Below are 13000 nucleotides of genomic sequence, written 5' to 3'. Positions count from 1 at the left end.
AGAAAAAAGATAATTCAATGTTACCTGTGTCATGCCAAGAGGAAAGGTCCCCTCAACACTGCAGTGAGGAGCCTTATAGAATGTCCGTCCTCATTTGGCATTGCACATAAAAATGCAAAAGGAAACTTGAGAGAATTCTGCATTCCTTATTTGACAAAATCTGATTCTAACACCAGCTTCAGCCAACTCCCTTCTCCATGTGATGCCACTGATACTTGCCCAATTCAAAGAAAAAGCAACCAGAATTAGTAACAGCTGATTCTAAGAAACTTTACCTGGCTCATCGGACCACAAGTGAAAAATATGGAGGCAGAGTCTGATGTGTTGGATGTCTTAGGTGGTGGTTTAGTCTTTCTGGAAGGGGTTCCATATAAATGAAAAGAGCATACCTACTCTTTGGACCCTGTTCCGAATACTCTTTCTTTCCATTGTTTCCTACAGGTAATACTACCGAGTACAAAAGTGGAAGGAATCACACCATAAGTTAATGATAATTACTTTATTTTGACATTCATCCTAACCTTCTTAATATCTGTATGATTCTCTAAGAACAATGCAGAGAAAGTCATGCTGCTCAGAGGAAGCATTCGAAATATTTTAGAATGAACTAACCCATCTCTTTCCCCTTGTAAGTTTGTGTGGAAACTGCCATTTGGGTAAACATATCAGTGAAGTTGGTGAAGCCTCCAAAGAGCCTTATTTTCATAGTGTGTCTTTGCTATTAAAAAATCTTGTTAAGAGGCCAGGCACGGTGGCTCACGTCTGTAATCCCAGCACTCTGGGAGGCTGAGATGGGCAGGTCACTTGAGGTCAAGGGTTTGAGATCACGCTAGCCAACATGGTGAAACCTCATCTCTACTAAAAATACAAAATTAGCCAGGCATGGTGGCACATACCTATAGTTCCAGCTACTCAGGAGGCTGAGGCAGGAGAATCACTCAAACGTGGGAGGTGGAGGTTGCAGTGAGCTGAGATCATGCCACTGCACTCCAGCTTGGGCAGCAGAGCAAGACTCGGTCTCAACAACAACAATAATAAATTTGTTAAGAAACAGAACTCAGATGGCAGCCAGGGGGGTTATCCACACAAGGCATCTACACGTGCTCTCCATTTATAATCATCACCCCTGATGCTAAACAGGGCACATCTTCAGCTTCTCTAACAAAGTCTACTCAATGCAGTGTCCACTGAAGTTTTCATATGGGAAAGGTAACTGGGAATGCCGTTACACTTGTCACATTTTAAAATAATAAAAAAGATTAAAACCTGAAAATTTTTTATTAGATACTGTTTTTCCCAAAGGGAGATTATTATTCTCACCACTGCCATGCCCAGGGCCCCCAGCCTCTTTGCTTTTCTTTCTGCCCCTGCCTCTTTCTATAGCACCGTGAATTCCATTCAGTCTCTGGGATTGGAGACACTGTTGCTAAGCTTGTCCTTGGGGTCTCACCCTCTACCCCAAGTGGCTTATGAAAATACATATTTCCAAACAGAGAACTTTCTCTAGGAGGAACTCTGGTGAATAACCTTCCCTCCACCTTGTTATGGGCTTCCTGTTTTGTGAGTCAAGCTCTGTGTCTTTGCAGATCGGAACCCAGCAGCCCTGATCATGGTTCATCAACGATTGAGCAAGACCTCGCTGCCCTGGATGCTGAAATGACCCAAAAATTGATAGACTTGAAGGACAAACAACAGCAGCAGCTGCTTAATCTTCGGCAAGAACAGTATTATAGTGAAAAATACCAGAAGCGAGAACATATTAAACTGGTAAGCCTGGGAAACATGATTTATGTTTGTGCAACTGGAACTCTCTTTCTTATAGAAAACTTTGGATACTTTTGGATAACTAAAAGGAAACAAGGGCGGGTGTGACTGGCATTGGCACCAACTTGAGATTGTTTAATTGACACGGTGTCCATCACACGACTATTTTTATAAGGCCCACTGTCTTAGCATCTTTACCAAGCTTCTCTGTCTTCTGCCAATAAGGCTATATTTTATCATTTTTATTTTCACTAACTTATGTTGAGTTTGTAATTGCTTTTGGGAATCTTTGAAATCTTACAGGAAATAGAAAACACTTACCTTTGTTTAAGAAATTAAGAACGTGTTGCAAACAAATTTTCCTACTTTTTTTTGGTAGCACTGGGCTTTGCCAGCATTTTAAAAAAATTATACAGTCCACTCTTCTATATTTAGAAAAGGCAGTACCTAAATGGCCAACACAGAATGTTAGCTACCCAATTCCTAAGGCTCCCTGTGAAAGGAAATGCCATCCTCACCATTAATAATCAGTTTTATCTTCCAAAATGTTTTCTCATGAATTGAGACATTCTCTCCATTTTTGTTGATTCCTTGTGTCCTTGTAGGGACACAATAAATATTTGGTGACAGATAGATTAAATAAAATATCCTCAAAAACAAGCGTATGCCAAAACCAAAGAAATTAGTAAGCTTGATAGAAATTAAGGTAGTGTATCCAGAAGAAATGGGTTTTAAGAGATATGTGTATAAATTGTCCATTTCTTTGCTGAGGGTCTGTGCATCTAAGAGAATTCTGAGTTGCTTCAGCTTGTAAGGTTGGAAGCCTATAGATGATTTAGGCATCACTGTATGATAGGTGATTCAATGTAATTCTGTTGTTCTAGTACTGGTTCCCCAGTGACTGTATGCAATGAGTAGATCAAAATTGCATGAATTGCTTATTGAAAATGAAATTCTAACTAGGCCAGTTATTCTCAACTTGAGCATGCATCAGAATCACCTGGAGAGCTTGTTAAAAGAGATGTTTAGGGCCTACCTTAAATTTTCAACCGATCTCTTTTAGGGCTGGTGTTTTCATATTTCTGGTCCCAGGACCAGACTTCAAGAACTACTGCCTAATACCTACATGTGAGACTCAGGATTTGCTTTTTAACAAGCCCCACATGATTTCAAGGGGTTGCCTTATTTGTGAACTACTGAAGTAGGATCAAAGCAGTGAAAGAATGTCTGGGCAGGGGTTGGATCGGGCATAAGGAGGGATTGCCTTGACAGACCTGAGAAAGTCAAATTAAATTTTAACAGGCAATAATGGCTTTGAGACCTGGCTACAACCACTGCCATCTGACTTTCTCTAGCAACTTATCCCCAGTACTCCAGAGCATAATAAAAATTAAAATAGTGGCTGGCTGTGTATTAAACACTCACCATGGGGCTGTCTTCTGTGCTGAGTCATTTACAGGAAACGTCCTATTTAATTCTCACAATAAACATTAGAGTTTGGTACTATTGTCAGTCCCATTTTGCAGATAAAAAATGTATGTAGCAAACTTTAGTGACATTTCCAAGGTTCCACAACTAGAAGATGGTGCCATTGGGATTTGAACCTTGGTCTTCAAGTTCTAGAGCCCCTGGTTTATAACCATTGTGTAGATGCCTCTGCTACAGGTTTCAAGCCAATATCATCAAAATGAAGGAGTTTCTCTGGTATCCTGCTCACACAGAGAACACACAGCAAACTTCTTCATTATGATACCTGGAATGCCATGCCTGTCTCTCTTTAATCAGCTTTATTTCCCATATCACACAATTCACTCGTTTTAAAGTTCAATGGCTTTTGTATATTCATAGATACATACAACCACCACCAGAATCAATTTTAGAGCATTTTCATCACCTTAAAAAGAAATCCTAATAAATTAGGCATTCATCTATTCATTCATTCCTTGAACAAATGCTTATTAAACACCTGCTTGTTAAGTATTTTTAAACAGTAGTAAATAAAAATAACAATCTTAAGCTTTATGGAGCTTATATTGTAGAAGGAAGAGTCAGACCATAAACAAAATAAGTTGGTAAAATATGTAGTATGTTAGTTAGTAATAAGGGCTTAGGAGAAAAACAATATCAGAAATGGGGGAATAGGGAGGGGCGGTTTGGGGAAGGATGATGAGTATGCTTGGCAATTTTAAATAGGGTAGGCATGGAAAGGTTTACACAGAAGGCAACATCTGACTTAAGAGGTGAAGAACTGACAACAGCCAACACAGGGAGGAGGATTCCTCCAGGCAGAAGGATTGACGTGCAAAAACTCTGGGCTGGAAATGGGCCTGAGTGTTGGGGGAACAGCAGGGTGGCTCTGCCTGAAGAGGATTATAGGGCATCAGGTCAGAGAGATGGGACTTTTGGGGTGTGAGACAGATCTTTTTGGGTCTTTAGGCCTCTGTGTTTTCACTAGGAGTGAGGTGGGAGCTGTTGGAAGCTTTTGAGCAGAGGACTGATGTGATCTGAAGAAACTTCCACAAGAACCACTCTGGGGCTGTGCTTCCCAGTACATTATGGGAAGTGGCCTCCTAGGAAAGAGCCATCCCAAAGTTCAGGCCAACAGCAGTCCAAGAGGTTAAGAAGTCCTGGGGTCTCCAGCAGATGACTCAAGTTTACTAACAGGGTGAATGTTGCTTGGAAGTCTGGACATCCTAGCTGGGTGCGGTGGCTCACAGCTGTAATCCCAGCACTTTGGGATGCCAAGGCAGGTGGATCACCTGAGTTCAAGAGTTCAAGACCAGCCTGGAAAACATAGTGAAACTCTGTCTCTACTAAAAATATGAAAATTTGCCGGGCATAGTAGTGGGTGCCTGTAATCCCAGCTACTCCAAAGGCTGAGGTACGAGAATTGCTTGAACCCAGGAGGCAGAGGTTGCAGTGAGCCGAGATCATGCCATTACACTCCAGCCTGGGTGACAGAGCAAGACTCCATCTCAAAACAATAATAATAAATAAATAAAGAAGTCTGGACACCCCAATATTAGTCCATTTTCATGCTTCTGATAAATACATACCTGAGACTGGGCAATTTACAAAAGAAGGAGATTTAATTGGACTTAGACTTCAACGTGGCTGGGGAAGCCTCACAATCATGGCAGAAGACAAGTCACGTCTTACATGGATAGGAGCAGGCAAATAAAGAGAGCTTATGCAGGGAAATTTCTTTTTAAAACCATCAGATCTCATGAGACTCACCATCATGAGAACAGCATGGGAAAGACTTGCCCCCATGATTCAATTACCTCCCACAAAGTCCTGCCCACAACACATGGGAATTCAAGATGAGATTTCGGTGGGGACACAGCCAAACCATATCACCAACTATAATCATCTGGAGTTTCCTCAGGGCCCCAACCCCTGGGCAAGACCATTCCCCAAGGAAAGACACATGACAATTCAGAAGAGAGGTGGCAGAGTGAGAGGGAAGCCTGATACCCACGGGAGATTCCTGAAAGAGGAATTCAGAGTACAGATGAAAACAGAAGCCAAAGCATCCCAAGAAACCCTCTTGGGGAGATTTGAGCTGCAGAAATAGGGTGCTAAAGTCACGAGAAAGTCATGCAAAACCTAAACATCCCAGGAACAATGCCTGAGCATGAGGCATCATATGGAATCCCACTGATGAGGGTGTGGAAAGCAGCTCAGGAGCTTTTCTACTGGAAGAGAAGGTTGGTTGGGAATTGGGGAAAACCAGCTGAGCTTGTAGGTGGGAAAATTGCACTTGAGGAGCTAGAGAGGTGGTAGAAATCCTACTAGAGGTGGCAACTCCACCATATGCCCTTCCACTCCCTTCTCCCTAAGAAGGAATGTGAGTACACGTTGTAAAAGTTTTGAAGACTGTTCAGAGAGACGTAAATACATGCCCAAGCCAACCTGGCTCTTTCAGGCCAAATGTAAGCCACCCACTCAAAGTGCTCACCCCTGCACCACTGTGATTGTGGATTTGGGTTTCAGGTAAAGTCCCAGTGCCTGCTACACACACCTATACCTGCCTTGTTAGGAAAATTAAAGCCTGAATATCTTGGAATTAGTACCACACAGTGTTTATTTTATGGCCATTTGGGAGCATTTACAATTTTTACTACCTACCTTTAGCTGCGACGTGTGTGCCAAAGCTTCCTACTGGCTCCATTTGTAATAACCAGAGATTGTTCTGTCAGGAAATCTTTTGACTGAAAGGCACCCAGAAGTGTTAGTTCTATCTTTGCTGGTGGTTCTAAATAATGAACAGGCCTCCCAGGCTAAATTAGACAAACCGAAGTGTAATTAAAAAAGAAGTAAGCCCCAGGTTAAAAGGAGTATTTGGGTGATGAGGAAAATTAAGCTGACAGTATTTCATCTCCCAAAATTGCTTTGGGGATTAAATACCAACGTGCTTTGGTTAAGGATTATGCATTTCAAATGCCACATCCACAGTTCAAGAATTAAGAAAGAAAGCATGGCATCCATAAACTCCCTGTCAAATGTTTATTGAAAACTTAGTATTTGCACAGCATTCTGATAGACACTGGAGATGAAAAGGAATAAAACACAGTTGCCACACACACTCAGGGGATGTGTACAAGAAACGCTTCTAAGAAATGAAATAATAAAAGCAGGAAAAAAATGGATATGAAAGCACAGATGTGGTAACTATTTGCCTAACTCTATCAATTGATAAGCACCTAGAGGATATTTTTGATATAATTATTCATATCATCATAGGAGATGTAAAATGCACACTAGCTCTGTAGACTCTACTTCTGTCAAAAAAAAAAAAAAAAAAAAAAAAAAAGATCTGTGTCCCTAGAGCTCTCCATTGAAATAACTCTATAGTTTGGCTACTCAAAGTGTGAAGTGTGGGCCGTGAGTGTGTTAGACATGCAGAGTCTCAGGCCCCACTTCAGACCTGCTAAGTCATGATTTGCATTGTAATAGGATTCCCAGGGACTTGTTATATGGTCAAGTTGAAGAAGCACAGTTTTGGAGTGTGTATCTTTGCTCCAAATGCATTTTAGAATAAGCCTACGATTTCTTTTATTTGAAATGGGAAATACAGTGAGCTCTTCAGAGCTTGGTCATCAAGTTGATTGTATTATCTGTTGGTGACAAAGTCATAGTTCCTGTGGAAATCACCCGTGTGGTTCCCACCCTACATCCACAGTAGAAGGTAGTTTTTGCTTTAGTTGGAAGTGAGTGAAAATAAAGATGGAATTTCCTCCACCCCATTCAAGTGCTTGTGCTCCATGATATCTCTCAATGAACAGCTTGGGGGTCTGTAAACCCCAGGTAAGGACTCTTGCTCCAGAGAAGAACTACAGGGTTGGGAAATCTGTTCTAATTCATTTATCTGTTTTTCATCAACTGTCACTGGTTAAACTTGTGTTTTGTCTATACCATTAGGATTAGGTTTTAATGGTGAGGGGTGGAAATTCTTAGGGATTCACCGGAGGGTCTCCAATCACTCTGGGTATTCAGCTCTAGCATCACATTCTACTAAACACCCACAGCCCAGTGAGCAGGGATTTTGTGGTAAAGTTAAGGAGTTTTTGCTTCTCAGCCACAGATGTGCTTGACCCACCATTTTGTCTTCTTTCTTCTTTCTCCTTTTTAATGGCTTCACAAAGAGATTTCCTCATTTCTTTCACAGTCACCATATGCGTTATCCTCTGCAGAGCCTTGCTTTGCTTTGCTTTGCCTCCTGTCTTTTCTCCCCTTTCCCATATCTCCCGTATTTTCTAATCACACCCATTCACCTCTTTCTTTACATCAACCTTAATGGCTCATGTTCTTCTTACACATCCTCATGTCTGTCCCACCAGCAGTCATTCCAGGACCCCAAACCAACATTAGTACCATCAAACTGAGTTCAGCCCCAGAAGGTTAAAAAGTTGTGTTTCAGACAGCAAGCTCTGGGCAGATATTGATCAGCTATGAATGGACAGGCCCATCAGGATGCGAATGGTGTTGAGTGAGGGGTCTAGGGTCATATGTCCTCATTTCAGGCCACTGCTCCTCCACCAAGTCACTGCATGACCACCTGAATGTCAATTTTCTCACCTGTTCAATGGAGATAAAAATATCTCTTACCTCATGAAACTGTAAGGAGGAACAACAAGATAATGTACCTAAAATATTGTTTTTAATGAAAGCCTTTTTCTGTACAATACTTGAATTGACTAGGAAGTCTATATACACTTCAAATATAAATGTGTATTATAGTTTTTAATATCCTGCCACAGCTTGAGGGAACTCATTGTCTCTCTTTGAATGATTTCTACCAGCACCATGTGCTCTCCCAGCTATCTGGGAGCCACACTTGAATGTTCTCCTTTCTGTGGTTGCCTAGATGAAGTATATGTGCCAGCAGTATTTGCAGTGTCAGGAAGTATCCCTAGGACAGTTGTGGTAGTGCTATCTGTCTTCCTCCAATATTCAGACTTTACATAGGGTCATTTTTTTTTTTAAATAATTTAGCTTTCCCAAGAAATGTTGCGTTTCCTACTAAATAAGAAATGACAAATAAGCAAAAGATTTTAGTAGTGAAATGTGAAATAAAATAACTGTCAACATTTTTGTCAATTTTCCTGATTAGTACCCTAATGGGATTCTCTCTCTCCCTCTCTCTCTCTCTCTCTCTCTCTCTCTCTCTCTCTCTCACACACACACACACACACACACACGATCCAAATTCATATAGTTTTCAATTTGCTTCTTTTACTTAGCATTATGTCATGATGATTTTTCATGTCACGCTTTTTAAAGCTTTTTCATGGCTTTGTATTACTTTATTGTATGAATGTAGCTTAATTTATTTATCTAGTTCCCTACTCAAGGTGGTATATTAGTCCATTTCATACTGCTTATAAAGACATACCCAAGACTGGGCAATTTATACCCAAACTATGAGGTTTAATTGAACTCATAATTTCACATGGCTGGGGAGGCCTCACAATCATGGAGGAAAGCAAGGAGGAGCAAGTCACATCTTACATGGATGGCGGCAGGCAAAGAGAGCTTGTGCAGGGAAACTCCCCATTATAATACTATCAGATCTTGTGAGACCTATTCGCTATCACAAGAACAGCACAGGAAAGACCAACCCCCATAATTCAATCATCTCCCACCGGATCCCTTCCACAACACATAGGAATTATGGGAGCTACAAGATGAGATTTGGGTGGGGACACAGAACCAAACCATATCAGGTGGCAACTCCACATTGAATAGAAGCCTTGGTCAGACTTTCACATTCATTTTTCTTTGCTCAGCAAGGAAAAAACGTTTCAAAGATTATTATAACATTGAAACTCAAATAAGCAGCTATTTTAATATAAGTTCTATTTAGCTGTGGAAATTTTACAAATAATAATTTTATAGATGTGAAAGAATATCTCATAGAATGATCAAGGTACTTGCCCTTTTTGTCCAAGACTTTCTCCTTCTGAAAAGAGAAGGGAGCTAGTAGAGATTATAGCTCTGGGTGGACAAGGCCCTCTCTGTCTGCTCACAGAGAAAGGTTGGACCATCAATACTAGCATAGTACTGGCACATAGTAGGTAAATACTCTTTGAATGAATGGTCAGGTCACACTCCCGTATAATCATCTTCCTTGTTTTTGCTTTTGTTTTGTTTTTTTAGACACAAAGTCTAGCTTTGCTGCCCAGGCTGGAGGGCAGTGGTACAAACACAGTGCACTGCAGCCTCTATCTCCTGGGCTTTAGTGGTCCTCCTACCTCAGCCTCACAAGTAGCTGGGACTACAGGCATGCACCACCATGCCCAGTTAATTTTCTGTATTTTTTAAGAGACAGGTCTCACAATGTTGCCCAGGTTGGTCCCAAACTCCTGGCTTCGAGTGATCCTCCTGCCTCTACCTTGTTTTCAAATTGTCAGTGATGTGCTTGCTGTGTAGATCATTACTTAGTTCAGATGTTTTGTAAATTAAGAAAAACATAGAAGAAGAAAAACAACGTATAGTGAAAATCCAGAGTAAATGCTTTGACTAACAGAAAAGAAAGAGGCATCTTCTTTAGACGTTAGTGGAAAGGAAAGGAAGATGTGTTGAGCCCGAAGTATGAATATTCTAGACTTGGCTTTTTGCCTATGTTCCAAGAGTATCCTTCCTAGAAGAGACTCCAAACATACCAATTTCTGTCCACATATTTTTTATCCCTTTTGAGTTAGAGTCAAGGAATTATTCTCCTCCATGGAAACCATTTTCTTGCCCTCCAATGACTAAAGCAAGTGAAATTTAGCAGAGTTGAGAACAAGCGTGAAGTTTTATTCCCCAGGGCCTTTCTTTTAACTCCTTAAAAGGCTTGGAACATTGAGCTGGGAGAGTTATCATGAATGGCAAGCAAACCAGCAAAGTAATTGAGATGTGTCTGTTCCTTTGGGACAGAAAAAAAAAAAAAAATCATACCAAAAGTGAAAATTAAATGTTGTTTACTACCATTCAGTTTACCACATACCCTCTTAATTTATTTCCTAGAAAGTCCAAGCGAATTTTCGTTTCTTCTCTACCTTTAATAGTCAGTTTACTTTCAGAGTTTTGTGACTAATAAATGATTGAATGGCTCCTTGAGCAGAGCCAGCCTGCTGATAAATACACCAAAAGTTGGTATACCTTGCTTTTAGGTTAGTCAAAAAGCACTTCAATTATTATATGAAAAATCACTCTTTTGGGTACTATTTTCACATCTTATGCAGTAAGAACTCTGCGCCCAAAACACAGAAGTTTATCTTGTTTAGAGATTAAGCAGAGTTGTTTTATTTCTGTTTTTGTTTGTTTTTATTTTGTCCTTATTCTTGTGATTGCAAGCCACAGAATTCCTTGCTGGACTAACTTAGGCCAGAAGGGTATATACTAGAAAAGTACACAGGGTATATCACATAAGAAATGGGACTGTCCAAACTCTGCCCCTGCTTTCCTCTGCATATTAGTGTTTTTTTTTCCAAAGTGGCATATAGGCTTCCCCTTGATAGAAAATACAGGCACTGATCCCTTCAGTGTTTTATTTCTCCATTGATGTGTAGGAAAAATCTTGGGGAAAACCTTGTTTGGGTCCTATGATGACCAAGCCTGCAATCAGAAGTCAGAGTATAACTGACCCAACTTGGATTGATGTCTACCCTGGCCCAATTACCTTGGCCAAGAGATGGGGGTTAAAAAATACAGCAGCTCCCAAGGGAAGCATGTGGGAGAGGCCATTCTCAGAAAGCAGAGGACGTTCTTCCTGGAGAAGTAGTTAGTATTGGGTAGAGAAAACTACAGATGTACCCCAAATCCTCTTTTTGCATCATAAAAGAGAGATAAATTATTGATGCACGTATAAAATCCCATTGCCAATTTAATGTGAGCTGGACAGTAGTGGCATGCTATTTAATATTAACAAAATCATAATATTAATTATTCTATGTCCTGGAGCTTCAGTAGAAAAAATTTAAATAAAAATAGTAAATGCTGTATGGGCAGAATTTCAGTAAGAGTGAGGGTCTTCTAAAAAATAGCTGAGGTCGGGCTTGGTGGCTCACACCTGTAATCCCAGCACTTTGGGAGACTGAGAAGGGCAGATCACGTGAGGTCAGGAGTTCGAGACCAGCCTGGGCAATATGGTGAAACCCCATCTCTACTAAAATTACAAAAATTAGCTGGGTATGGTGGCACACGCCTGTAATCCGAGCTTTTCAGAAGGCTAAGGCACGACAATCGCTTGAACCCAGGAAGTGGAGGTTGCAGTGAGCCAAGATTGTACCACTGTACTGCAGCCTGGGCAACAGAGCGATACTCTGTCTCAAAAAAAAAAAAAAAAGAAAAGGCTGAGATGAGCAGAGGTGGGGCTGTGTAGTAAAGCACTATGGGGGAGATGAAGGCAAACTCAGCACAGTAGGACCTTTCCATATTTTACATATTACACACAGAGATATCCTTTTAAAACATACACTCTTTGGGATTCTAAGGAAGCACCATTTTCATTTAATTGCATGCAAAAGCCTCATTTTAAAAAATACACCTGGATTTCACATTAAGATGCTTTTTCCTAAAGGAATGAAATTTAGCTTGTTAAACACCAAACCTATATAATTTAAAAAGTATTTCCAATAAGGCAGCCTGTGGCTTGAATGTGAGCTTTCATAACTATCGCTGAGGTTGGGTCCAGTGTAGTTTTGAAACTTCAAAGATTTCATTCACAACCGTGTTTTTCAGTGCCTATTTTGTATAGAGCCTGGGATTCTAAACATGTATTAAGAATGGAAGGTTGAAATGGTGACATCCCTTTGTGGGAACAATAATAAGGTATTTACATATAAAAGGCATGTCAGTAAATGACGCCCTACAGGAAAAGCCAATTAGGGGGCCAACACCCAGAGTTATCTGGGCAATCAAAGGGGAGAATCACCTAAGGCTGGCTTAGAAAGGGAAGGGGCGGAGAGAAATTGAAATAGTTTCTTCCCGATAGTCTCCATCTTCCACAACCACCTAGACAATGCTTCTCAAACTCTAATGTGCACTCAAGTCTCCTAGGAATTTTGTCGAACATGTAGATTCTGACTTAGTTGATCTGGAGTAGGGCCTGAGAACTTACATTTCTAATGTGCTCCCTGGTGATGCTCTTGCCACTGGTAAGTGGACCACCCTTTGAGTAGCAAGATCTAGAAAGCCAGGTCATCAGCTCAGAGTGTCTAAAACAGTGCCTGCTATTTAGTAGGTACTTAATAAATATTCATTGCATTGTGGCTAAATTGAATATTTTAGATAAGTGTGTGTTCTGGGACCACAGGAGGTGGGAACCAGTTCTGGAAGCGGTAAAGGGCAAATGCAGGGGGTGTGATGGGAGCCAAGAGGGAGGCAAGAGGACGCAACAGAGAGGGAACTTCTGGGGAGCCTGGAGGGAGTGTAGCACTGACAATGGTGTGGAGCCTGACACCAAACCAACATAAAGTCAGAACTGAGTGGGTAGAAGGTCTGTGAGTTCTCAAGCTTAGTCTCATCATTGACCGGATGCTGATGCTGGTAAGGATGAGGGCAGTAGGTGGAAGGAAAACAGTACCTGTGAGCAGATGCTGGCATAATCAAGAAAATATTCTGCAGTCAGGTGAATGATAGCGATGAGACCCTGGAAACAGAAATATAATTCAAAAGAGTTGCTGGGAGACTTAGCAGCAGCTTGTCGAATGAGGGAGGGTCCACCAAGACACCTCCCTCTTCAAGT

At 41.0% G+C, this 13000-nt stretch overlaps 1 protein-coding gene across 3 annotated transcripts in view; it reads left to right on the top strand.

The window, feature by feature from the left end:
* PLCB1 (phospholipase C beta 1) overlaps positions 1–13000 on the top strand; it is a 752445-nt gene that overhangs the window by 638905 nt on the left and 100540 nt on the right. For all 3 annotated transcript variants that reach the window (XM_015149373.3, NM_001257867.1, XM_028827440.2), the window contains 1 exon segment: positions 1587–1767. In XM_015149373.3, coding sequence (XP_015004859.1) covers positions 1587–1767 — 181 coding nt within the window.

The sequence above is a fragment of the Macaca mulatta genome, chromosome 10, assembly GCF_049350105.2.
Source record: "Macaca mulatta isolate MMU2019108-1 chromosome 10, T2T-MMU8v2.0, whole genome shotgun sequence".
Taxonomy (NCBI): domain Eukaryota; kingdom Metazoa; phylum Chordata; class Mammalia; order Primates; family Cercopithecidae; genus Macaca; species Macaca mulatta.
The sequence above is the reverse complement of the archived record's forward strand: the minus strand, read 5'-3'. Positions and strand labels throughout refer to the sequence as shown.